Source organism: Lagenorhynchus albirostris, chromosome 13 (genome assembly GCF_949774975.1).
Source record: "Lagenorhynchus albirostris chromosome 13, mLagAlb1.1, whole genome shotgun sequence".
NCBI classification, from domain to species: Eukaryota; Metazoa; Chordata; class Mammalia; order Artiodactyla; family Delphinidae; genus Lagenorhynchus; species Lagenorhynchus albirostris.
In genome coordinates this window covers 87,237,445-87,265,376 of record NC_083107.1, presented here as the reverse complement: position 1 = coordinate 87,265,376, position 27,932 = coordinate 87,237,445, and the positions used below count along the sequence as shown (strand labels likewise).

Genomic DNA, 27,932 nt, shown 5'->3' with positions numbered 1-27,932 from the left:
AGTATGACGGGATGAGATACCCTGAAAGTGGTGAGAAGACCACAGTTCGGTAAAAGCATCCTCATGGCTCAGTCCAAGCCCTGCAGGCAGCCCGCCACCAGCTGAACTGACTTCACCCAGGAGGACCTCACGTGAGAGGCGTGGTCACGGCCGTGTGTCTGTTTAGCAGCAGAGCAGCCAGTGCCCCTCACCTCAGTGTGACAGGCAGAGTGGAAAGAGGGTCATGAGTTACGACTAGATTCAGGGAAAGGCATGCGGCACTGAGCAGGTGTGAAAGAGAGCTCACTGCACCCAGTGAATTTAGAGCTGGTAAGAATATCAGAGACTCCTGAATTCAACCCATTTTACACACGAGGGAATGAGGCCCAAACTGACCTGACTCGCCAAAGGGATGCCGTGAATTAGCTACAGATCTGCAGGCAGAGGCCAGGGCCACGGATGCCAGGCCCGCCGTTTCTTCCACAATCACCACGCTGACTGCAGGAGCGAACCAGGAGGGAGAGGAGAAGCATGCCGGAAAAGATGATGACTCTAGTATCGGCAAAATAAGGGGGTCCCCTCGAGAGCAGAACTCGTTTACACTGATCATCCAGAAAGGACCAGCAGGAATATGCATGAACACTCCCCAAACTTATTCTGATGAAGATGTGTCTACACTCCCAGCGCCTGACACCACTTACAAACCACAGAATGACGGCCACAGGCGGTTCCCAATCCGCGTTCTGCAGGTGCGCTACTGCAGCCAGACTGCCCAGCTGGGAGGCCCAGTCACTCCTGCGAGGAGCGAGGGACCCTGGACGCAATCTCCTCCTCTCTCTGGCCTACAGTTAACTTACCTACAGCGGTCCCCACTTTACAGGGTCACAGTCATGACTCGGCATCGTTTCTGCGGCCCCAATTCGCTCCCTTTCGCACTCAGCACCCGGCGGAGCGCTCCGTGTGCCAGGCACTGTCCTTGGTGCTGATGCAGGCTACAGGAGGCAGCCTGCATCCTGACAGGCCCCTGCCCGGAGGAAGCTCAGGCTACAGAGAAAGACGCAGGAGTACGCGCAGAGCGGGGAGGGTCAGGAGGTGGTGACTGCTATGATGAGATAGGACTGGGTAAAATGACAGAAAGGCGTGAGTGGGGCTGGAGCAGTGATCATTTCGGAGAAAATGGTTAGGAAGGACCTCTCTGAGGAGGGGACACTCAGCCCAGAGGAGCTGAGTGCTGCAGGTCACGGGGCGGCCCCTCCGGGTCAAGTCGGGACCTGTGTCCCCACAGGGCGAAACCGGGGAGTCAGGCCTGGAAGGGTCTGGGGGGTACGTTACACCAGCCCCTTCACTGCCTTATTTACAGCCACGCAAAGTACCACATTCCAGAGACCCTGCCATCAGCACAACGAGAAACGTCTCACCTCCTTTTCAGGAATGGAGACCTGATCTACAGAAACAGGTGACTTTCCAGTGACCCTACAGCCACCTCGGGGAAGGTGAGCACAACAGACCCACCGTGCACTAGCTGACCCTGCTTGCGGCGATGCAGACGTGCGAGCCGTCTACCCCATGCCCCGCCGCTCCAGAACAGGAGAGGCTGAGGGGCCCTGAGGACAGGAGCCCCACGCCTCTGCCTGTCGGCACAGCCACGACTCCAGGGCACTGGGACTGTGTGGCGTTCCTGGACACTCCCTTCTGGACAGCAGCGGCCGATGGTCAGAGCATCTGGGAGCCCCTCTCCTGGAACTGCTCTCAGCACAAATAACAAGCCAAAAGGAAAGCAAGCAAGTGAACACAGAACACCGACTGCCTCATGTCTGACCACAGTGTCCTTCACCTCCACGGATCCACCAGACTTAATTTCCAAAACTCATATTCCCTACCTAATAATGAAACTTTGACACCACCGAGGATACTTACGAGCACGTGCACGACAAGCCCACATGCTGAGGAGGCTGCCGAGACTGGACCCGCACACACGGCTGGCGCGACCCCTCTGGGGCAGAGTGCAGTCGTTTCCACCACACTAAACACTGCGCCACATGGCCCAGCGGCTGCCCCAGGTACCTGGCCAGGAGAGTGGAGGCCCAGGTGCGCAGGGTACTGTTCAGAGGCTCTCTACACACGACAGCCCGAAGCCGGGGACCCAGATGCTCCACAGGGGAACACTTACACGGACTGTGTCCACCCCACCCGGAGTCCTACTCAGAGTAAGAAGGAAGGAGGCACGATGAGCAAAAGCCGCCATCAGATGCACATGGCGTGACTCCACGTGCAGAATGCTCTCCCGGTGATGGCGCACCAGGTGGCGTGGGCTCGCAGCGGCCAGGGATGAAGGGCGGGGCGTGGGGGGGCGGCAGTGGCCGCAACAAGGCGGCCCGAGCGATCCTGGTTCTGTGCCCCGACCGTGGTGGTGACTACACAGACTGACACGCGTGATGAGATGCAGGGAACTCAGCGCACACACAGGCGGGGGTGCGGAACACATGAACCTGCGTGGGGCTGTGGGCTGCCTCGATGGCAGTGGTGCATGGTCCCTGCTGGGGGAGATGGGCGGGCACGCAGGGTCTCTCTGAGCTGTTGCTACAACCGCACCTGCAGCCACAGGTGAAAAGGTCAAAGACACAGAGCGATGCAATGGATAACAAAAAAGACTTCAAGCACTTTGAACAAGAGCAGCAAATCGGGAGTAACGGCATTCCGAGGAGACTCCGAGGAGGACGGGTCTAAACACCAAGACTCATCTCCTAGCATGCTCCCTTCACAGGTGAGAGTGCAGGCGCGCTACATCCACCTCCCAACGATGCCCGTGGGCGGGCGCGGCCTGCTCCCCCACGACGGCAGCTCTGATGGAGCATTTGGGCCCAGGTGGGGAGCGGGGAGCGGACGACGGCCCCTCCCTTAGCCCCTCGTTCCCTCATCCCCTCGTCCACAGGGGCAGGTCCCCTCCCGGCGCTCACCCCTCTCTGCACTCGGCAAAGGCATGTACGCCGCCTGTATATGCCGGCCTCGCCCGAAATGACTGCGGGTCTGCACTGTCTCGCTCACCCATTCCCCAGCGCCAGGGTAGCTCCTGGAACAGACACACGTGCATGCACACATGCACACACATATGTGCACACGCTCTCGCACTCACACACACACGTGCAAATGTCTGCTGGGGAAGCAGGGCTGCCACCTGAGACGTGGGCTCCGAACAGCTGTGTGGTTTGCAGCGCTGTTCTTCTGCACCCATGGGTAGTTTCTCAGGGGGCAGGACAACCCCTTCTGTGCAGATGGCCGACCTCCTGGGAAAAAGCAACAAGCCCGACCTGGCACCTGCTAACCACCTCCACACACAGACCGACAGACGGAGGCCCCCCAGGGCCCTGGCCACGCAGGCCCCCAGCTCTGCTCCCCCCGCCCTCCCCTCCTCCAAACGCAGCTGACCGTGGGGACCAGTGTAAGTCCCAGCTCCAAACGTCACCTCCTCAGAGACTCCGTCATCAATTCCTCTAGTAAAAATTAGGGACTCTCTCCTCGGGGGGCCCACGGCACACAGTTTAGAACGACTCCAGCGTGGTCCCCACCTGCCCTGGATCTCGGTTAGATGTTTACACCACGGCCTCCCCAAGAGATCGTGACTCCTCGAGGCCAGGTCCCCTGACCCATCACCCTGGGTCCCTGGAGCCTGGCAGGCGTGTGCAGCAGGTGCTTAATAAATACCTGCTGGATTAAATTGTTTAATCGGTAGGGGTGACTAAGAAGTGACTACACGGAGGCTCTTTCTCATGTACCTGCACACACACGCACATGCACGCACAAGCACACGCACGCACACGTACGCACACGTGGGAGTGTGACCGTATTAAGCAAAACAATTACTGTTGTAACCGTTAACACCCATAACAAGGGTACGTTCCCACGGTCCCTTCTAGAAAGCACGGCCCCCTGAGTTTGCCAAGGCTTCGGCAACTCGACACGTGAGTCGTGAGCGTCGTGAGGAGTATCTGTGCGTTACTGCAGGGGGCACAGCAATCCGGCCATCGCAGCACGCGGGCAGCCAAGGGCCTGGGAGCCCTGAGGGATGCTGGTGGCGTCCCTCCGTCCTGAGACTGCACAGGACACTTGGGGAAATAAATGCAGGATGAAGCCTCAGAGGGCTGTGGGCACAGCACGACCTGCACACGGGGCGTCCACACTTGGTCCACAGAAGAAGACATCATAAGCCTTCAACCCAAGGTAACAAATAAGTTAATTTATGCACAGGATTGCTGAGTGAAGGTGTATCTATGAGGTTAAAAGCAATGCAGCGCTTAAGTGCTGGACGGCACCTGACTGCCATCCTCCCGGCAGGTACCCAGCAAGACTGACTTTAGAAGAAAAGGATCTGGACGCAGCTTTTCTCAGTACGTGTGCAGCAGGGTGTCCATAGATTTCTCTCATCTGGGAAACAACTGGCACTAAAGAGAGAGCGGAAGCAAGCAATGTATGCAGAGGTCTCTGTGATGGGGGCCTGCCTCCAAGCCTGCCTGGGCACGCAGGGGCGGAACCTACCAGGCGGTGCTGCCGTGGGCTGCGGGGCCCAGGTGACAGAGCAGCTCCAGGGCGTGTGCAGGGCTCGCTGCATCCTCCGGGGACTCGTGGCCGCCAGGCTCCAGCTCCGCTGGCATCCTCCACACCGCGGCGCACGTCACGACTTTGCCATCTGCAGCTGAGGGACAAGGGAGACGTGAGCAGAGCGTGGCCGCCCGCCCTGCGGACGGCGCCCACACACGCAGCCCCGGGCCCGCACCCCTGCCCTCGAAACGCCGACCAGGCAGGCGGCTCCAGACCCTGCTCCCCTGCCCTGTTCCAACACATCATCCTGCTTTAGAAGAAAATTTAATTTCCTCAAAATCGATTTCCTCCTGTTCTTCCTCAACAGCTCTTCAAAAAAGGGAGTGAAATGAAGGTGGGGCGCAGCTAAAGATATAATCACCATGGGTGCAGCTGGGGTCTAAGAGAGGCATTAAATGGATTTTCCCTGAAAGCTCTGTGAGAGCACCTTGCACAGGGGCTGAGAGCCCCGCACACAGTGCATTCACACGTACATGCTAAATGGTGTCAGTGGTGGCGCAGGCCCCCGTCCACTGAGGGGATGAGTGCGGGCCGGATGCCACAGGCTAAGCCCTGGTGGAGAGCAGTCCGGTGCCCGATGGTGACGCACAGCCACTTTGTGGACAGGGGCACTGGGCACAGACAAGACACGTGGGTCACCTCTTTTCAGGAACCTGTCTGGCTCTAGGTCTCTGCCCTCTAAACAACTTTTCTTTTTTTTTAAAAAAACAATTTTTCAGTAAGACACAAAATAAGACGAAAAGACAAAACAAAAAGAAACAGATTTAACATTATGTGGTTAAAAACCGAATCATAAATTCCTAAGTGTAAACCCTTTCAAAATTTGCTTTCCATTTAGTTCTAAACGGCATATGTGAGAAACACCTTCCCCTTTAAAAAATGGTCTTTAATAAATGATAATAAAACAATGAACAGGCTTCAGCATTAAATCGTCAATTGGTAACATGTGAAGAATATGAAAGAATTGTAGAAAGAGAAAGAATACCCCAAGAAATAAGAAAACAAAGGACCTTAGAGTACATTTAAAAACGTCCCACTTCTTATTAGATACATGGTCCTCCAATCTAAACACCAACTAATGAAGCAAGAAATACAGCAGTGAAGACAACGGGCAAAATGCCTGGCTCCCCAGGTACTATTATCGTAATACCATTATTACCCATGATCAAATCGTCAGTAGAAGGATCAGGGTTTCAACCAAGGCTTTCTGATCCCAATCTCAGTGCTCAGTCCACATACTTCATTGGGTCTGAGAGAGTATGGAATTGCAGCTTAAAGAAAAAAGAATCATGTATATTACATATAAATTTAATGTTAACACATCCACCTTTAACCATGAAAAAGTAGTTCACGACAGCTTCTGCCTACAAGAGAAATTGATTTTTTTGCTGAGATTTTCAGTTCCACAGTCTTGCTGTAGAGCCCATGGGATTGGCAGTGGAACTCCTGAAACAGGAGAACTAACTAAAGAGAGAGTTGGCAACTTTAATAAGCTGAAAAGAATAAGCAAATGCCCGAAACATTCACCCAGCAGAGGCACAGATTATACTAATCTCCCTAAATGACAGAAAAAGAAATTTCTAATCTGAAAAGTGATGGGACTGATAACATGAGAACTGAACTGTGGCTGCAGTGCACAACACGACAGAAGATGACACAGCAAAAATAGCCACTGTGCGGGAAGCAGCCGGCGTGCGGGAAGCAGCCGGCGTGCGGGAAGCAGCCGGCGTGCGGGAAGCAGCCGGCGTGCGGGAAGCAGCCACTGTGCGGGAAGCAGCCGGCGTGCGGGAAGCAGCCGGGGTGCGGGAAGCAGCCGGGGTGCGGGAAGCAGCCGGCGTGCGGGAAGCAGCCACTGTGCGGGAAGCAGCCGGGGTGCGGGAAGCAGCCGGGGTGCGGGAAGCAGCCGGGGTGCGGGAAGCAGCCGGCGTGCGGGAAGCAGCCACTGTGCGGGAAGCAGCCGGCGTGCGGGAAGCAGCCGGCGTGCGGGAAGCAGCCACTGTGCGGGAAGCAGCCGGCGTGCGGGAAGCAGCCGGCGTGCGGGAAGCAGCCGGGGTGCGGGAAGCAGCCGGCGTGCGGGAAGCAGCCGGCGTGCGGGAAGCAGCCGGTGTGCGGGAAGCAGCCACTGTGCGGGAAGCAGCCGGTGTGCGGGAAGCAGCCACTGTGCGGGAAGCAGCCGGTGTGCGGGAAGCAGCCGGGGTGCGGGAAGCAGCCGGCGTGCGGGAAGCAGCCGGCGTGCGGGAAGCAGCCGGGGTGCGGGAAGCAGCCACTGTGCGGGAAGCAGCCGGGGTGCGGGAAGCAGCCGGGGTGCGGGAAGCAGCCGGGGTGCGGGAAGCAGCCGGCGTGCGGGAAGCAGCCGGCGTGCGGGAAGCAGCCACTGTGCGGGAAGCAGCCGGGGTGCGGGAAGCAGCCGGCGTGCGGGAAGCAGCCGGGGTGCGGGAAGCAGCCGGGGTGCGGGAAGCAGCCGGGGTGCGGGAAGCAGCCACTGTGCGGGAAGCAGCCGGTGTGCGGGAAGCAGCCGGTGTGCGGGAAGCAGCCACTGTGCGGGAAGCAGCCGGGGTGCGGGAAGCAGCCGGGGTGCGGGAAGCAGCCGGCGTGCGGGAAGCAGCCGGGGTGCGGGAAGCAGCCACTGTGCGGGAAGCAGCCGGGGTGCGGGAAGCAGCCGGGGTGCGGGAAGCAGCCGGGGTGCGGGAAGCAGCCACTGTGCGGGAAGCAGCCGGTGTGCGGGAAGCAGCCGGGCTGCGGGAAGCAGCCGGGGTGCGGGAAGCAGCCGGTGTGCGGGAAGCAGCCGGTGTGCGGGAAGCAGCCACTGTGCGGGAAGCAGCCGGTGTGCGGGAAGCAGCCGGGGTGCGGGAAGCAGCCGGCGTGCGGGAAGCAGCCGGCGTGCGGGAAGCAGCCGGGGTGCGGGAAGCAGCCGGGGTGCGGGAAGCAGCCGGGGTGCGGGAAGCAGCCGGTGTGCGGGAAGCAGCCGGTGTGCGGGAAGCAGCCGGTGTGCGGGAAGCAGCCACTGTGCGGGAAGCAGCCGGCGTGCGGGAAGCAGCCGGCGTGCGGGAAGCAGCCGGTGTGCGGGAAGCAGCCACTGTGCGGGAAGCAGCCGGTGTGCGGGAAGCAGCCACTGTGCGGGAAGCAGCCGGTGTGCGGGAAGCAGCCGGTGTGCGGGAAGCAGCCGGTGTGCGGGAAGCAGCCACTGTGCGGGAAGCAGCCGGCGTGCGGGAAGCAGCCGGCGTGCGGGAAGCAGCCGGTGTGCGGGAAGCAGCCACTGTGCGGGAAGCAGCCGGTGTGCGGGAAGCAGCCACTGTGCGGGAAGCAGCCGGTGTGCGGGAAGCAGCCGGCGTGCGGGAAGCAGCCACTGTGCGGGAAGCAGCCGGTGTGCGGGAAGCAGCCGGCGTGCGGGAAGCAGCCACTGTGCGGGAAGCAGCCGGTGTGCGGGAAGCAGCCACTGTGCGGGAAGCAGCCGGTGTGCGGGAAGCAGCCACTGTGCGGGAAGCAGCCACTGTGCGGGAAGCAGCCGGGGTGCGGGAAGCAGCCGGTGTGCGGGAAGCAGCCACTGTGCGGGAAGCAGCCGGTGTGCGGGAAGCAGCCGGTGTGCGGGAAGCAGCCACTGTGCGGGAAGCAGCCACTGTGCGGGAAGCAGCCAGTGTGCGGGAAGCAACTAGTGGCAGATTTCCCACTGAACGGCTCCTTCTTCTGAGAATTCCGTGCATGTGTCAGGAAAGTAACTCCTCCTGTAGCTGCCTGCTCACCCAGCAAACATAACTGCCGGGGGGTGAACGGTTAAATACTTTCCTCTTGAGAAGAGGAATGAGACGAGAATGCTTTGTGCTACCACCTGTAGCTAACGTTACACCAGAGGTCCCAACTACTTCGGTATGGCAAGAAAAAAAATAAAGATATGAGAACATGAAAAGAATAAAAATACTGGGGCTTCCCTGGTGGCGCAGTGGTTGAGAATCCGCCTGCCAATGCAGGGGACACAGGTTCGAGCCCTGGTCTGGGAAGATCCCACATGCCACAGAGCAACTGGGCCCGTGAGCCACAATTACTGAGCCTGCGCGTCTGGAGCCTGTGCTCCACAACAAGGGAGGCCGCGATAGTGAGAGGCCTGTGCACCGCGATGAGGAGTGGCCCCCGCTTGCCACAACTGGAGAAAGCCCTCGCACACAAACGAAGACACAACACAGCCATAAATAAATAAATAAAGCAAACTGTCAACAAGTAAAAATAAATAAATAAACACTATTAAAAAAATAAAAATAAAAATACTGTTACTTGCTAATGATTATATGTATGGAAAACTTAAGAGAATTACACTTACAGACATTAGAAATAAAACAGGGAATTTAGCAAAATTGCTAGACATAAGGGTGATATATAAAATTCGATTGGTATCTATAGATTAACAACAAAAATTTTAAAGACAAAATTTGAAAAACTATTAACAATAGAATTAAAAAATGAAATATCCAATAATATCTCAAACTAAAGAGGTGCCAAATGAAGACTACTGCTGAGAGAAGGCACAGGCCTCAGTAAACGGAGGGGCATACCATGTTCACGGATGGGACGCTTCACCACTGTACAGAGCCCCTGAACCCCAAAGCTCTAGATGGCCTCAGTAAATGGAGGGGCATACCATGTTCACGGATGGGACGCTTCACCACTGTACAGAGCCCCTGAACCCCAAAGTTCTAGATGGCTTTTTTTTTCCTTTTTTTGGTAGAAATCAACAACCTGATTCTGAAGTCCTAAAACGTACATGGAAACGTGAACCGCCCAGATGGCCAAGACAGTCATGCAGAAGAACAAAACTGGATGGTTTACAACCTGATAATAATTTTCTGCTGATACACAGATAGATCAATAGCCCAGAGAAAGAAAAGGGAATCCAGAAAGAGACCTTACACAGATGGTCGCCTGATTTACAACCAAATGCCATTTACTGGAGTGGACAAAGGACGGTCTTTTCAATAAACGATGCTGGATCAATTTTATCAATATCTCCACATGAAAAAAACAAGCTGCATTCTACCTCACAACACACCCAAAAACTACCTCCAGACAGACTGAAGTTCAAAATGAGAAAGACAAAATCATACAGATCTTTTCTAGACGATATAGTAGAATATCCTCATAACTCTTCAATAAGCAAAGATTTCTTAATCAGGGCAGAAAAACCACTAATCACAAAGGAAAAGACCGATAACAGACTACTTTATAATTAAGAACTTCTATTCACCAAAAGACATTGGACTTCATCAAAATTAAAAACTGCTGCTCTTGGAAAGACACTGCTTTAAAAATGAAGCAAAATTTGGAGAAAATATTCAGAATACATATGTCTGTATCCAGATAAAGGGCTTGTATCCAGAATATATAAAGAACTCCTACAACTTAATGATAAGACAACCCAGTTTTTAAAAGTGGGCAGAAGATTGAATCAGACATTTCACAAAAGAAAACACATGAACGGTCAACAAGCACCAGAAAAGATGCTCAACATCAACAGTAACTGGAGAAATGCAAAACAAAACCAAAATGAGATACACTACATACCTGCCAGAACAGCTAAAATGTAATGTAAAAATGATCACCACCACCAAGTATTGGCAAAGATGTGGAGCAACCAGATCCCTCAGAGGACTGTTGGAAAGAGCGTAAAATAGTTCAAACACTTTGGCGGTTGGACACCCACATACCAGGTGACCAGCAATTCCACTCTCAGGAGAGGCTGTCACGACGCGTGGCCTGTTGGTAACGGGCTTTGTGGCCACTCTCTGATTCCAGCAGTTAAACCTGGCCCCAAAGCAACAGTGGCCTGGTGATGGTATGTATGTAACTGCCAGAAGCCAGGGGCCAGCAATTAGCCTAATGACCGACAGGCCAGGTTACCAGCCAAGGAAGGCCAACTGGCCGACAGACAACAGGAGACGGTGCTGCAAGGAGCGAAACAGATGGCCCTCCGACCCAGCCCTGGCTGCCCGCACACACAGGCAGGAGTCCACACAACTGTAGAAGGAAACAAGAGTGAGCGAACAGGAGGCTGAGGGGCATAACCCCACTGAAAGTCGTGCTCCTTGACCCAGGCCTGGTCTGAGCCAGTTTCAGACACGGGACCCCCTGTCAGAAATAAGGCCGGATGCCCAGCAGTCAGAACCCCGCAGCACCAGGGCAGGTGTGTACTGAGACGATTCCCCAAGTCTTCACCCAGGGACCTCGTGCTGCTTACTTGGTGATCACACGCCGGGCACAGGGCCACACCCTGGCAGTTCAAGGTCCACTGAACCCAAAGCGTCCCATGTCCCCCTGTTAGACTGGGGACATTTGGGGGCCAGGCAATAAATGGACAAAGACAGGTCACAGCAGACCCAATGGGCCTGAAGACCCACCCGGACATATGTCATTTCCATGGGCCTGACATGGCAGTGGGTAGAACACCCACTGTCCTGAGGCCTGTGTGGTCAGGGGGTGGAAGCCTCAGAAAGGGCCCTCCCACCCCATCAAAGGGCGGCAGAGACATGCGCCGACTTTAAGGACCAGGGCGTGGAGCGCCAGGGCCCTGTTTAATCCGCTCTCTGGCCTCTGCAGAAAGCCCGTGGGCCCTGGCGGGCAAGCGCAGACGGCCATCAGCCCAGCGACGGGGGAGCCCTACCTGCTCACAGCTTCCCTCGGCCTCAGGGACAGGACCTGTGGACACTGCCCCCGAACGTTCTCTCCTGCCCCAGAGAACAAAGAGGCCTGGGAAGCGCCTGCGCCTCTGTGAGGAGGAACCTGGGTGTGTTTCTCCAGAGCTGCGCTGGTGCCCTGCTCGCTCTACCCTCTACGCCTGGGAACGCTGGGCCCGCCCAGCCACAAGGGGACGCGGGGTAAGGGCCAGAGGGCTCTCAGCAAGGTTGGGCTGGGATGCACGTTTGGGGGACCTGCTGGTGTGGAAGATGGTGGCAGAAACGGTAGAGCATCGGCTTCACGGAGGGACCCCAGGCTTCCAGCGAGTCACATGCCTTTTGAAAAACTGCTCCGACCGTGTTTCTGAGCCCTGATGGATGGACCGCAGGGCACCAACTGACAGAGCATCACTCCTGAAAGAGCTTAGTTGTACCCACCAGGGCACAGAGCCAGGCAGGTCCAGAGGGCACAGGCCACAGAACACACATCCCCCACCAGCGCCCGCCTGTGCCGATGGCCAATTGGCTGCAGGGGGAGAAAGAGCCTGAGCGGGTTTACAAAAGGGTGGGCTTGGGCAGGCATAGCCCACTATGGGCAGTGGCTACAAAGCAGCTGCACTCAGGGCGACTGGGAAAACGATAGCGGGGCGGGGGGGGCAACACACAGAGCTGCGAGAGCCGCCCTGCCCCTCCTCTCTGTGTGCACCCGAGGCCAGAGGCCAACCGGTCCGAAGCCCAGAAGAGAAGGACTGGAAGACTCGGAGGCACAGAGCCGAGTCCGACACAGACGCTGCCCACGAGGATGCAAAACACGATCAAACGGTTAAGTAATACAAGGTCAAGATCGGCAAGTGCTTTGAGAGATCCAGGTGAGGTGCTAAAGGAAGGAGACGCCTTCCCTGAGCGGGGAGGATCAAAGGAAAGGGTGCTGGGAACAGGAGCTACTTGACCTCAGCCCCAAGGAGGGTTTGGGCACGTGGAAATGGACACAGAGGCGTCCTGAAGCAGGATTAAGGGCCCAGGGACCTCGGAGGATGGAGAATGGCCAATGGTTCTACTTAGGATACGGTAAAGGTGAATTAAAGCTGGGAGAAATGAGGTTTGAAGCCCTCGGAGGACCAGACCAGGAAGGGCCTTGAGGACGGATGAGAAGTGTGGAGGATCTGCTCCAGACACCGGGCGGAGGCTGGCGGTTCTGAATCGGGACCCAAGCGCCTGGCAGAAAGTAGGAATTCAATCAGTGCAAGGTACAAGGTGAGTCCGAAGCCCCTCACTGGGAAATGTACACGCTAGAAGTTATCCTGAGAAAGACCAGAAAGTTACCGAGTTCGGTGCCCATGGGAGGTGCCTGCCAACGTCACCTACCCTAGAAATGGGCAAACCTGCAAAACACACTGCACCAGAGTGTGTGCTTTTGGTCTTAGGAATACGGTAGGCATTATCAGAAACTCTCCAAATGCTCAGAGGCAGATGAAATGGAAGGTAAACAGTACTAAATGAGAAACGCTGGAGGTATACCCATCGAGACATGCAAATTGGCTCTGAAACTCTAAGGATTTCCATATCTATATGAATCTCAACAGCATTCAGCACACATCCACCAGCTATCAAAGAAACTAAGGTGGTTTTAAGAAGGAAAACCCTATCTTTAGAAGGAAAATGCTGTAATAACCACTGAGGCATTCTTCTTTTATCTCTGTTTTCAAAGCTATCCTGAAGTTAGGACCTGCAATGTAACTGCCCGAACTACTGCTCCAGTGCCCAGGAGCCCCCAGAGGGCAGGGCCTGCCGCCAAACGAGCCCAGCCTTCACACAGCAGATTCAGACCACAGGACATCCGAGGGAAGGGAACTCCGCACCATGCCTCTGCATCCTACAGATGAGGAAACCGAGGCCTCCAGAACCTAACTGCCCTCCCCTGGCTCACACGGTTCATAAGCACCAGAGTCAGAAATAAGATGAAGCCTCCTGTGTCCAGAACAGCCCACCGCTCTGAAAGGGAAAATACAAGCCGTGCCCTAAAGGCCAATTTGATGCTAGTCTATCTTTTACAGGTAACACACGAGCTAAAGGCACTTAGTGAGATAAAAAGATAATCAGGCAAACGAGTGGAAAAGGCGTACTCGAGGCTGCAAGTGTGCCCACGCAGTGTGCGGACTGCTGCAGGGATGTCGAGTCCAGGGCTTAGGGGGCTCAGAGGAGATGAGAGTCTCTGTAAGCCTCAGCAACCGCGCCGGTCGGCTCGGCTAAAGGGCCAGCGGTGCCTGGCTGGGGACACAGTCTGAGCCCAGCTGGAGGGGAGGGGCTGCCACAGGTGCTGCAGCTCAGAATCCCAGGCTATCTTTAGAGACTTCAGCCGGCTCTGGTCTGACACAGGCTGAGCAGGGTGAATGAGGCAGAGTCCGCTCCACCAAGCAACAAGCAACCGCCCGACCAGGCATGACTCGGCCTGCCCGCCAGTGAGCCCGCCTATAACCACCTCAGCCTTCTAGGTGCTTGAGAAGAGCGTCCTGCGTGAACTACTCCGCCCGGCGCGGGAAGGAGCCTGCAGTGAGGCACACAGGAGAGAGAGGTGCCTCACCCCAGCACTAGTGCAGGAGCCCCTGTACCGGAGATGCCATCGCAGGGACAGGATGGGCTGGGGGGCTGGCCGTGAGCTCCACAGACGGGGTGGGCCCAGGAAGGAAGCACGCTAGCCTGGGGGCTCTGGCCTCGGAGAAAAGAGAGAGGAGATCTGGGCGGGTCCTCAAGAGCCCCCGACCTGTGTGACCAGCAGACTCGGGTCTGGGTGGAGCCTGCCCTGAGTCCCCACAGTGAAGAGTCACAGCCTCTCACTCGGTTCCTGAGACAGTTCACAGACCAGGGCCCCCGCTTTCAGGGGAACCCAGGTCCCTCTGGGGAAAGACCCGATAGCACTGCCACGAGAATACACTGTACGTTTTCCTCAAAGCCTTCCCCCAAAGAAGCCAGGCGCTTTCCAGGACAGCTGGGCCACAAGGAGAGGGCCCCGTGAGAGCTGACGGAGCCCCCGGGCTCAGCACACCCCCCGTCTAGCCGTCAGACCTACGGGGTGGCGGCCAAGGCCCCCCCGCGAAGGGCCAGCGGGCCCAGCGGGCCCAGCGGGCCCAGCTCCTGAAGGTGTACTGGAGAAGGCGGGGGAAGGACCCCCACACGGTACCCACCCCAGGGGCAGCGGAGCCAGTGGTGAGACGTCCCCATCCATCAAAACAGGAGCCAGAGGCAGCATCGCACACGGGCGTCAAGGGCCCAGCCGGCCCTGACCTTGGGAAAGAGCTGGTACACTGCGCGCTCCCGTCCACACCCAACGCACAGGGCACCTGCGAGGAGGCAGCAGATTCCAGGACGGTGGCAGTGGATCGCCACAAAGCTCATCGGGCAGGTGACACCACCTGCAGCCACGGTTCCGGTGTGCTACCGTCACGGAGGCAAGACAACGCAGCCTCGGCTCCAGACTCGGGTATCGATGGAGGGTTTCTGCTCACAAGGCAGCTTGGGAGGGTCACCAGCAGCCAGGCCCCATCGCCAGCAGAGACAACGGCTCCCGGCTCCGGCACGGCCGCACCTGCTCTCGGGTCCTGAACCCACCGGAACCTCCTCCGGGGTGTGCACGCCATGCCCACCGGCCCAGTCGGGCCCACCACCTGTTTCTGCACGGCCCACGAGCTGAGCATGGGTTTGCATTTTAAAAGGGACAAAAAGGGAGACAGGAAGAGCCTGAGAAAGGGTCCGCACGGCCCACGAAGCTGGAAGGGTTACTACCGTGCCCGCATCTCAGCTCCGTAGGCGCCGGTCACAGCCCGCTCTGCGACAAACACGCAGCCCCTCGGGCACCCTCCTGTCGGCCTGCGCAGTCGGGGGTCTGGGGGCACTGCAGGAGGAAGGCTTCTGCAAGGGGTCCCGTGAGTGGCACGGTGCCAGGGTGTCCAGAGAGCTCGACCCCGAGTGGGCCAGAACCCTCGTCCCCCTGGGGCCCTGCTGTCTCCGCCTGGCAATGACCTTTCCACAGCCTCCCAGCCCAGAGCCCCGAGCCCAGAGCCCCGGCGGCCCACCCAGCTCCGGAAGGCCTCACACCCAGGCCAGCCTTCTGGTTCCTCCCTCAGGCCCCTGTGTGGCCCCTGCACCAGCCTGAACGGAACCACGTGAGCACAAAGGCGCAGGTCCCCACTCACGGCCCTCATCCCAGAGCTCCAGCACAGCCCTGCCCTCCCGGCTCTGCTGGGACCACCCGCCCCATTACTCCTGAGACCGCCAGAGACATTCACAGCCGTGGCCCCCGTGCTGTCCAGGCTCCCCCAGTCTCTGTAGCAGGCCCTGCGGGCGGCGCTGGGGCCACCGCCACCAGCCTCCTCTGAGTGACCACAGGAACGCGCCCAGGCCACCTGCCTCTCACCCTGCAGCCCCTGCCCACAGACCGCGCACCGGCGCCCGGCAGAGAACAGGTCGGCCAGGCCCCCCCTCCCTGACCGCCGACCCTGCCCCCCCGCCCTGACCACCGATCCTGCGGCTCGGCCAGGCTGCTCCCGCAGAGGCCTCTCCCTGCCCACCTCTAAGGGGGCGCCAGCTCTCCCTCCAGCAGGCCAGCTTCAGACCACAGAGTCTGCCCGTCTCGGAAACTCGACTTGTACAGACTCGGCTCCTTCCAGGGACTGCGCGCCCCAAAGCTGTGGCTGTGTGCCTGGGCCAGCGCCCTAAGAACTGCCGGCACAGGGGGTCCTTGGGTTTAACCTTGACCCCCGACTGCAAACGCTCTGCCGTCAGAGCCTACGGAGGGTCGCGGCTGCGGCGCAGGCTCCCGGCAGGGGTGCGCTCTGATGGGCTGGGGACAGGGCCAGCTGGCTGCGTGATGCCGTTGCCCAGGGAACGGCCACTGAAGCGTGTGCCCCTCCACAGGCGCGGGAGCCCAGCTGGTGCCCATTACCGCACTCGGGGTGGTGGGCCGGAGCCAGCTCCAGAAGCCGGATCCTCCCCATCAACAAGCAGGCTGACCTGGTGGCCTGGCTACTGAGCACAGCAGCCCTCACCCGCCCAGTAAAGTGCGGAGCAGAGAGAAGGAACCATCTCAGGGACGCGCTCTTAGGAAACAACCCCTGCCGACTAGCAGTGAGAACGAAGGATAATCCTTTTTCCTTTTTCTTATTGTAAATGTTCCTCTTTCCTCTCTTTATTCTACTTAAAATGGCTCAAAATGCAGGAAGTGCAGCGGGGGATTCTGAAACACAAAAGTAAAAGACTCAATTTAACACACGTCTGCCTGATCATCAATCTTTTTTAAATGAACTGGCCACTATCTGGAAATTCTGGATCTTTCCACGAAACACACACACACACAAAAGCTGCTTGGGAGGCTTGACAACACCTTACACATTTACAGCACTTTCCACGGGACAATCTCCAAGCGCTCACATCTTTACAAATCCCGCAGGCGGCTGAAGTTGGTCTAACGGTGCCATTTTCATTTGCTGGAAAGCTCCTGAAAGGGAGGGCTGGGAAGCGGGCGGGTGGCGGGTGTGTACGCGGTGGACCCCCGATAACGTTCCCTCCTGGCACCCGACCGGCACCCCACAGCCCAGCTGCTGGACGAGGGGTAACGCGACAGGGAAACAAACGGCTGGAGCTGACAGACCCCAGTCCGCCGACACGGTCCCGGGCAACGGGTCTGCACGCCCCCACATCAGCCCTCGCTCTCCCTCCGCCTCGCCGCCCCGTGCCCGAGCGTGGGTCATCCGCCACAGTTCCTTCCTGCCCGGCCTGCCCCCCCACCCCCGTCCTCCACTGCATCCTCCACCCCGTCCCCCTCCCCCTCCCCTCCTCCTCCTGGGTTTCCCAGCTTCCCCTTCCCCCGCTCCTCCGCGTGTGGCATCTTCAGTCAGTGCTGCACGTGGGAACCTGGTTCCTTCCCTGCAGCATCCTTCATGGCTGGGGGAGCCACCACGAGTGGTGAGTAAAAGCGATGCCTGTCACCTCTGGGCGGGAGCTCTGTCCCCTGTACTGCAGGTGACACTCAGGTGGTGGCTTCCCTCGGCCTCGGCAGCAGGATGAGACGGGAGCAGGGCCCAGCCAACCTGCAGGGACATTCAGCGGAGCACAGGCGGCAGGAGAGAGAGAGAGGCAGCAAAGGGGGCGGGGGGTGCAGCGGGGCTGGAGGGCAGGAGCCCCTGCAATTCAGCCATGGAGGGACCAAGGAGCTGTGAAGGCCGTGGAAAAATACCCAGCAACCCAGCACTGCTTCCAGAAGGAAAGTTCAAACAAGAACAAAAGAGTATGTACAGATTTTCAATACAGCTTTGTTTATAAGAGAAAAACATTGAAAATATAACCAAAGGAGAATTGGTTACATACAAGAGACACTTCATACCACCACTGAAAATGACCGAGAGGTGCACCCGCTCTCAGCTCTCTCGCCCTTGAACCCAGAGCCCTGGCGCCAGAAAGCCAAGCAGCCACGTCGAGAGGCCACACAGACGTTGCAGCCACTGCTCAGTGTTCCCGGCCAAGGGCCAGTGTCAGCCGCTGCACATGGGAGCAGATGGGCCTCGCGAGGACCCCAGCTGCATCCCTCCAGAAGCTCCGGGAGAACCTCGAGGGCACGTCATGACTGCTGTCACCAGGCACACCTGCGTGTGACCCTGAAAACGCCTCACCTGACACAGTTTCCACTCATCTCCACGGCAGAGCTGGGCCTCAGAAAAGCCCCAGGATGGGCGCACAGGAGGAGGGTGGTCCAGGAGGCCTTCCTGCCAGGGGTGTCCTGGGAACGTGGGAACACCGGGTGAGGGTCTGGAGCTCAGGTCTGGAGCTGCCGTGGCTGTCAAGCTTCCAGGCGTGTCCTCTGAGGGGTCATGTACTTTCACCTCACGGAGTGGGAAGCCCGTTCGTCAGCGCACAGAAAAGGCAGCGTGCTCTGGAGGGCAGGGGTGCCCTGCATCGCCTCGCGGCCCCCAGGGCCCCTCGCAGGGCACAGGCACCACGTCCGCGTGCCCAGCAGCCCCACGGCGGGTCACCCATCTCACATGCAGAGAGGAAACCAAAGTCCAGAGAGGGGTAGCCAGCCCAGGACACGGCCGAGGACACGGCAGCAGGGAGGAGCAGACGGACCGGAGGTCTGAGTCCAGAGCAAAGCTGCCGACACCAGGCACTGGGCCTGCTGAAGAGACACAGAGCTGCCTCCACGAAATGAAGCTCCACGTGGGCGGGGTGTCTAGGTAACGCCTGTCCTCCCAACACGAGAGACTTGCCCGGCACATGGCACGCGCTCGACAGTGCTTGCTGGGTGCACGGACCGAGGGATGGACGGGTGGACATGTGCTCTGGTGCCCGTCCAGCGTGCGATCCACCCACCCATTCACTGTGTGCCCAGCATCAGCCAGGTTCTCTGGTTTCCTAAGAGGAAAAGAAGACCAGGAAGGCCCCTCCCGCAGGGACCAGCTCCAGTCCGTCTCCTGCTCATGCCGGCTGTATCCACCTGCCCCAGCCTCGACGCTCCACGACATTAGCTGCACCTCAGGGCCACTCCTGAGGCTGTTAGTGTCCTTTTCCCCAGGAGTGGTTCCTGTGAAATGCTGGACACACAGTCTGTGAGGTTTAAGGACAGAACCTCGCTGGCTCCTAGAAGACCAGCAGCGACCCCACCCAGGCTTTCTAACGCACTGGGGCTGTCCCCCCACCACCTGCAATGTGGGTTAGAGAGAGGATCTTGGGAGGTGAGTCTGGACAGGGAGGGGCCAGTGCTGGGGGAAAGGGAGTCCGCAGGAGAAGCGGGCCACGCGTGACCCGCTTCCCTCACTGGAAACCAGGGATGTTCTTTTCCAAATACTCTTCTACTTCAACTAAGGGACACAGAGGTCCTCTAAACTACAGACCACTATCTCATCCCAAAACAGAAAAGGAAGTCAAACACTGAATTTGAAGCAGATTTGGGGACCCTTTAGTAGTTTCAGAAATTTTCATTAAAGTTACCCAACTCCTCCAAAAGTTACCATGGAATAAACAGACAGATGACCATGAAACACCAGATGCTACAGCTGAAAAAAGGTTTTCCATCATTGGTCTGCTAGGGTGTTGGAAAGTTCTTTTGCTTCTCTGACTGGCAATATCGAGCAAATTACAGTCATTAATGATGCAGGAATACTACTATAAAAAACAAGACAATTACAAAGCCAGGCCATTGCTGTGGTCCTCGTAAGAACACGTGTTGACTGGAGTCATCGCTGGGCAACAGGACCCGCCTCCCCTCCCCTCCCTCCCTCGGGCTCCTCAAAGGTCGCTCCTGGACCTATCAGCCAGTGCCGGGGTGGCAGACACTTGACTCGAGTCCCAAGGCGCAGATCCCAGTGGACAGGACCGACCCTTCACCATCTCAGAGAAAAGCTTCCACTGAAGACAGGGTCAGATGCTGCAGGATGGCGGAGACACATCCACCTTGGAAGCCCGACCTCTAAAATCAGACACATCTTGGGCTTCCCTGGTGTCGCAGTGGTTGAGAGTCCGCCTGCCGATGCAGAGGACACGGGTTCGTGCCCTGGTCCGGGAAGATCCCACATGCCGCAGAGCGGCTGGGCCCGTGAGCCATGGCCGCTGAGCCTGTGCGTCCAGAGCCTGTGCTCTGCAGTGGGATAGGCCGCAGCAGTGAGAGGCCCGCGTACCGTAAAACAAAACAAAACAAAAAAAACAGACACCTCTTACTCAACGCGGGGCCCTGCACTTATGGAACGTCTATGAGGAGGGGGCTTCTCAAAGGAGGGTCCAGCGCCTTCAGTTGGCCATCCTCTCACAGGACGAGAGTGGCAGAGGGGTTGGGGGGAGGGACTCTCTCCAAAATTCACAGAGTGCGGCATCACCTTGGCGCCACCCTCTGCACAGGCTGGACATCCCCCCAGGCCACCACGTCCCGGCCCGTGGACAGGACAGCCACCCTGCTGTGATCACGGGGCTTCCCCCCGGCCCCTCCACACCCACCGTCTCCCCTGATTAGAGGCAGCCCTCCAAACCCAAGACTCTCACACACTGCTCCGCTTCTGCAGTTTTAGCTGCCCACCTGCTCTCTCCTAGAACAGGACTGGCTGGGCAGGGAGACAGGAGACAGCCCCTCTGCTGCCCTCCCCCCGGCCTCCGCATGCCCACTGCTTTGCCTCTCTTCTCTGCCACTCCTCTGCCACTCTTGCACTCTAGGAGGGTTATGTCCCAGACTGAGTTTTAAAACAAAGGACGTCAGCCTCAGAGTGTCCTTTCCCTCCGTGCAGACGGGGGTCGGGGGAGGGGGGTTGACAAGACCCAGAGGTGACGCCTCCACAACCAACGGCAGGAACTGGGGCGGGAGACGCAGGGCCCAGGAGGCGGGCGAGGCCCACGGGCGGCCCTGGGTCCTCGCCTCCCCAGCCTGGGCGCTTGGTGTAACAGGGAAGAACCCTCTGTCTTCCATCACAAGTTGATCATTAAAGGGCTGTGGCCTATGAGCTTAAATTATCCATAATGGCCCACCTCTGGGAACCCTGCCTCCCAGGCCATGAGCGTTAAGCTAAAACACCCCTGTCTGGCTCCCAGCAAGCATCCTGAGCAGGACCCCTGTGAATGACGGCAGGAGCAAGGAAGTAACACCTCCCCTCCGGAGGCCGATGGGAACCAGGCAGTGTCCGACTGTACTCCCTCCTTTGTAGTATAAAAGGAGCCTGAATTCTAACACAGGCAAGATGGATCTCTGGGGTATGAGCCCATCGTCTTCCCGGTTCGCTGGCTTTCCGAATAAAGTCGTTATTCCTTGCCCTGGTACCTCACCTCTCGGCCACCAGCCTGTGGTGTGGCGAGCAGAGCGAGCTTGGACTTGGTAACGGGGGGCACAGGAACCAGGCGGCGAGCTCCCCACCCTCGCTGCCGCCTCAGCTTCCCCATCCCCGGCCGGCAGGCGCTGCAGGCCCAGGGCCCGTCCCCAGCCCAAGGCCAGGGTCTCGGCCCTGAACCCGCAGAGGTGCCGACCGCAACCAGTTTTCACGGGTAGCCCGCCTGTCATCCCACAGCCCCACTGACCGGATGCAGGGCACACTTCCCGTCCAGCACTGAACCCGCACCGCTCATCACCCAGGCTCCCAGGCGCCCCATCTCCACCAGAAGCACCAGTGTCTCTGCTCCTCTGACACCAGGCATCACGGGCATCCAGAACCCCCAGCTGGCACTGCCAGCAGCTCTCGCAGGACGGCCCCCAAGTCTCCCACGGCCGCCGCACTCCGCCCCCTGCTCTGCCCCGCCCCCACCCCACAACCCCGGTCCCCGGAGGCACAGGCCCGTCCCCGGGGGCAGGCCGCAAGGACCTGTGCTCCCTCAAGCCCCGCACGCGCTGAGCAAGCAGCAGCTGGATACATACCCGTGGAAAGGATGGACGGGCGAGCCACCCCTCCCCGCCCTTGGCCACACGTCCCACCGTCCTTAGAGCTGGGCCTGCAGTGCCCTCCAGGACCCAGCCCGCCAGCCTCCCACCTCACAAGGCAGCCCGGCTACTTCCCACTCCCGACACGGCTGGCCTGGCCTCCGTGCTGTCTGCACCTGGACATGCGGACACTGCCTGTGTCAGGCCCACGGCAGCCCCTGGAGCGGGATTCTCCCAGATCTCTGCACAGTGCACACGTGTGGCACGCGCACACACGCACGCACGCTCTCCCTTCTCCTGCCCCAACCAAAACCACACCCTCCCTCACTTTACCTCGCCCGCGAGCCGCTCTTCTCCACTAGGGTCTGTACCTGCTTCCCTGTGCAGCGGTCTTCCTTATGCGTCCGGCCCAGTGCCGCACCTACAGGTCTAGGCCAGGGCCAGCGGGTGGAAACAGCCCAGGACAGTGCCGAGCGGTCGTTATCGTGTCATATAAAGCACTCAAAAGATGGTGAGAGACGTAAAGCCCTTCTTTAAATGCAAAAGGACACAAAATGATGACCCCTTATATTAAAGATGCTATTTTGCCACTAACACGTGGTAGGCAATCAGGTACGCAGGGCTGTGATTCGGAAAGGTACAAGTTCCCGGGGACCTAAAACACAGTCAAGAGAAAAATCTTTCCCCTAAGACAGGGCCACAGCAGTCAACTCCAGCTGAACCCCTTTAGGAACATTTCGTAAAGGTTATTAATTCCGACTCAGGCTTTATCACAGCTCTTGCCATCTGGCCATCCGTACTGAATTTAAGGTGCCCCAGGGTTTGCCAAGGAGGAAGGTGATGGGGACAGGGGCGAGACAGGACCCAGGGAAGGCGGGGACGGAAAAGGACAAAATGCAGGCGCAGGACGCCTGGGAGGCAGAGCCCACGTCCCCGGCCCTGCTGTGACCGACCAGGCTGATGGCCACTGGACCACGTGTGTCTGTTTCTGCCTCAACTAAGCAAGAGGGACGTGGAGAAAGCCCAGCTCACCTCCTAGGGCTACAGGCCAGGCTGCGGAGCAGGGAAAGCAGCCAGGGCTGTTGGACCTCTCCACACGTGGGGAGGCAGCTCGGCTCTCTGATCAGGAGGGAAAACAGGCTTGAACTTCGGCTTCTGCTCGAGCGCCCGAGATTCCGCAGCTCCGGCTTCGACAAGGACAACAGCCCTGAAACCCAGTGTCCACACCGAGGAACGAGCTCCCGCTGGGTCTGAGCACCAGTGCCCGCAGCGGTGGGGACGGCGGGGGACACAGCTCAGGGAACAGTCGCACCCAGCATCACTACACAGACACTTGGAGGTCAAGAATTCAATTTTTCTGTAATTAGGATTCACATCAAGGCAAAATGGGATGCCGTCTTATGTGAGTAGCGCGCACTTCATTACACACCTGAATGCCTTCTCGGGATCAGATTCTGCTGGCACTGAAGAGTTATCATTTATAACCCATCTGCTTTCAGAAGGATCTAGGAAAGATGGCTACCTGCTAAATGCATGATGGTTCGGATCAAGATAATATTATCGAAAAGATGTATTTTAAAAATAGCTTTATCTAAATACAATGCATACTTCCATTAAGACAAGAGGTTTAAAAACAACGAGCATGAATGCATATTCAGTGGGCAACATGTTTAAAACGCATGTGGGATGATACCACGAGGGGACACGCATGGGTGAGCAGCTGGGCCAGGTCCTGTCCACAGCCTCTCTTTTAATCCGTACGACAGACCTGCCGGTTATTCTCTTTTTGTATTATGGCATTATTAACATTGTACAAACAGCAAAACCAAAGTTCTTAAGTATCAACCATGTCCCAGCCTTCCTTGGCGAGAACGTAATTGGATATTATCACGTGGGACAGTTGGTGCGGCCACGTACCCATAGCCGAGGGCACACAGCTGGTAAGGGCACAGTCGGAAATCAGACGGATCTCTGCCCAATTCCAAAGCTGTCTGTCCCTTGTCTTGCGGCCACCCCAGGGGCACCGCCCGGGCACCCACTGCTGGACAACGCGGTGGCCTTGGGTCCACTGTGTCCTGCTCTCTGAAAAAGGTCTTAGCTACCTGCTAAAACCTCTCATGGATGGCTCAAAACTCCTGCCGCCTGGCCCTACTGTGAAATATTCTGGTTCCAGGTAAGGCCGAGGGCTGAGACCTGCACGGGAACTTGGGGGACCCTGGTGTCTGGCCAGGCTGACAAGGATCGTGGGCCTAATATGACCGGGATGCTCCTCACAGCACCACGATGGTGATGAACAGAGCTTTCCTTTACAGCCGGCTACCGTGAGACCCACCTCAAGCATCTCCCTCGTCACCACAACGATCTTCACAAGTAGGTGTGTTATTCCTCCTTTACAAATAGCGATTCTCAGCCTCAGAGAACCCAAGAAACTTCCCCAAGGTCACACAGCCTCGTGGAGGGCTGGGATTCAAACCCAGCTTCATCTGATGCTACCAACACTACCCAGGCTCCTGTGATGAACAGATAACCACCTCCAAAAAAGCCCTCAGCTGCATCATGGCAACTTTTGCCAAGATGATGACAACAGCAGGCAGAGATTAAAGTAATGCCTATTTCTTTATACCGGAAGACTATAGACTGGAAGTTTGTGTCCCACCCACCCCCCTCCAAATTCAATGTTGAAATCCTAACCCCCAATGCAATGGTATCAGGAGGCGGGGCCTTTGGGAGGTGGTCAGGTCATGAGTGGAGCCTCATGATGGCGTTAGTGTCCTTGTAAAAGACACCACGGACCCCTTCACCATCTGAGGACACCGTCTGTGGATGAGCAAGCAGGTCCTCACCAGACATGGAATCTATCAGGCCCAAGGCCTGACCTTGGGCCTCCAGCCTCCAGAACTGTGAGAAATCAATGTCTGTTGTTTATAAGTCACCCAATCTACAGTATTTATATAGCTGCCCCAATGGGTTAAGACAAGGATTCAACTCTTACCAAATGTCAATATAATAAAATTTGAGGCAGAGATGCAAAAAAACTAAAACCAAATATAAAACCTAATGGCTAAATCTAGAAAAATATAGTCATTAATAGGACAAAAAAAAAAACGAGTCGTTTTTCACATTAAACAAGATTAGCCATTCTAAACCAATTATATAAAAACTTTCAGTTCAATGCAGGCTTCCAGGTGAAAAAAAAAATGTATTCTTCCTCCGCTGTATGAGTTTTCCTGAGTCCTGTGCCGTCCTTTCTCAGCACTTCTTTTGTTTCCTTTCATTCCATCACAGAACAATCTTTGAGAAATTACCACATCGCGAATCTACAGACTCATGACATGATTTGCTGAATGGCTTCAGCTCAGAACATTCTGATACACATAGAGCCTGGCCACCAGTCCCCAGCGCCACCTGCCAGGCCACTCCAACGAGAATCCCCAGGGCCGTTCAGCAGACGCTGGGTAAAGGGCGTCATGCCCTGGGTGAGAGGCTTCCTCCGTGGTGTCCATGGTCAGGGCAGGCCTTCAGGGCACTTGGCGACAGGATGGAATCGCCCTGCAGCCCGTGCGGCGCCCGACGAGCAGGGCCCCAGCTAGACGGGGAGTGGCTCGTGCTCTGCCCTCTCAGCAGCACTGCACGCTCCGTGGTGAGCCGTCCTGCCCCCTGGACACTCATTCGGGCTCCGAGAAGAGCATCAGAAAGCCTGGTCCACGGGCACCTCCTGGACTGGTCACCACGTGCACTGCAGCTCTACCACCTCTGTGGACCCTCTCACACCCCAGATACTCACTGCCCCTTCCTCCTGGGCTTACAGCGAAGCGCGGCCCTCACAGGTGTTAGAATAGGTGTCTCCAGGCAGTGGGTCAACTTTGCTATCGGCTCCAGGTAAGAGCTACCCACGCCATGAGAAATTAGTTGTTACTCTAGGCAGTGGTCAGGTCACAGGCAGCTTTATCACAGGCAACTCTGACTCTGCCCAGACCCCACCCTTCTGATGTCTCGAGAGCTCCTGCAACGTGGTGGGAAGTTAACAGAAACCACACAGAGCGCTCGGTAAGATGTTTCTTCTTTGAATTTAATCAGATGCAGTAGTGGCTATTTGAACATCACAGACGCCAAGCAGAGAGAAGCCACCCTGTCAGCCAGGCCAGCAGCTGTGGTCTTGGCCACTCTACACACAGACATACTATAGTGCTACACACACACACACACACACACACACACATATGAAAAATACATTTTGTGTCTTTAAAAAAGAAAAGTTTGGAAATCCCTGTTCAGGACTAGCTGTGACGGTTTTACTGGCGGCTGGCGTGTGGGGCAGAGCCCAGTCTTTCTAACGTCAAGTGACACCTGCTTCCCTGGATCTACCCGTCAGGCTCTCCCTGTGTCCTGGGAGGAAAAATTAATCCGAAGGGACTGACGGCTTCCAAAGTCATCCCGATACGACCTAGGGTCTTAATGTCTTGGCCGTGTCTGCAAACCGGCTCTGTGCAAAGGACCGTCCCGCCACTGTTCAAGGGCTGTGACGCGTACTCTGCGTCCTCCGCAGAGCTGTGCACCCCTCAATCTGCTCTACGGGGGGCACACTCGGGGGTCAGGCTGCTCCATCCCATCACTAGCAGTGGAGATGGGGCTGAAGCCCCAGGGGAAGAGAGGAGCCCACAGACACACACCCCCGACTACGGTGAGAGGGACGGCCCCGACCCTCGTGCAGGACAGCCTCAAACCCAGTGCCAGCCGCTCCCTCCCCCGCTGCATCCCTCATCAGCATGTCCCTAGGCACACGGCCACGGAGCTCTGCTCTGTCCTGAATCCTCTCCCCACGAAGCTACACGAGCCTCCGCCTTCCCCACAGGGCGCTGCCCGCGGTCCTGCTGCGTGCCTCTGGTTCCACGGGCTCTCCCGACAGCTCCAACACCCAGTGCCACAGGCACAGGGAGCTGATGAAGCTTCTCCTCGCACGTGCAGCTCCTTTTCCCGGAATAGAGCCCAAAGACATATTCGCTTTTTTTCCCCAGTGGGCAAAGCATACTGCTAGCTTTACTGCACCGCCCACTACAAACACCATTTGTGCACAGGCTTTCAATTTCAGAAACGGAAATGTTCTCTCCCTCTCCCCCTGTCTCTGTCTGTCTGTCTGTCTCTCTCTCTCTCTCTCTCTCTCTCTCTCTCTCACACACACACACACACACACACACACACACAGAGCGGTTGCAGCCCAGCTCTTCTCTGGTTTTGCCAAATCATGAAAGACGTCCTGAGAGCTTACAGGAAATCTTACGTGTCCCTGAGATGTCACTCAGCGAGCAGGGACCAAAAGGACGTGGGCCCCAGCTCAGTCCAGCTCTGACTGTGGGTGATCCTGGAGCCCCTCAGGCGCTCGGGGCTCGAGTCCCACTAATACACAACGGAACAGTCAGATGGATGGTCCCCATGGCACCTTGTGACTAAAACCTTCAATTCACCAGCACCAGGATGGAGCGCGCGGCAGGCAAAGTGCAAGCTTCCGTGTGGGGCGACCACGGCTGGATCACAAATGACCAGGGAGCCACAGGGAAGTACCATTCTTAGCAGTGAGAACAGTCCAATTCCGTAGAGTTGTACCCAAAACCCAGGGACTCTCAAGCAAAACGCACCTCTCAGTCTTCACATGAATGTCCCGGGTTACACTAAGGTAGTTTAGAAATGTCAAAATCCCAAAGTTCTATTCGGTCAGCTCAAAAGACAGTTTTGCCCACGACATATGCATCTTCTGTTTGTACCCAGAGGGCAGGTGACACGTGTGAAAGGCTGACTTTAGGTAACTCTGCCAGAGCGTCCTCTGCTTTCCAGGCACTCCCGTCTCTTCCTGACACTAACGGAATCGGTCCCTAGAAAGCCTGCCCGGGCGTCACCAATGGGCGAGGGCTGCGTCCCCCCCTCACGCTCCGATGAGCGTGTTCTAACCACTTCCCACGGGTCAAGGTCAAGTGGACCCTGTGAACTCACCCAACACCCTGTCACAGCCCTGCCTGCCAACACCAAGCTCCATCGAAGAAAGAATCACTCAGAGACAAAAACAGGAAGCTGCATGTCACCCACTTACGTCAGGAGTAAGGTAGCGAGTCCCGGTCATACAAGCGCCTGGTGCTCCGATGGTGTGTCTGTAAGCCAGGTGTCACCAGGGCATACATTCTGTGGAAACACGTGTTCCACAGGTCGCAGCACTGAGCGAGCAAACAAAGCCTATGAACGCGTAACTGGTGGCAATTCCCGCAGAAGCCCCGGAACATCCTTCTAACTATCCTTCAACACGAGATCTTGGTCTTCAGTGGCACACGTGA

General features: G+C 57.3%; 1 protein-coding gene across 2 annotated transcripts in view; it reads right to left on the bottom strand.

The window, feature by feature from the left end:
* Positions 1-27,932, bottom strand: part of EIPR1 (EARP complex and GARP complex interacting protein 1) — an 89,840-nt gene that overhangs the window by 31,078 nt on the left and 30,830 nt on the right. For both annotated transcript variants that reach the window (XM_060169546.1, XM_060169547.1), the window contains exon 4: positions 4,513-4,669. In XM_060169546.1, the coding sequence (XP_060025529.1) occupies positions 4,513-4,669 (157 nt within the window). The remainder of the gene's footprint in view (positions 1-4,512; positions 4,670-27,932) is intronic.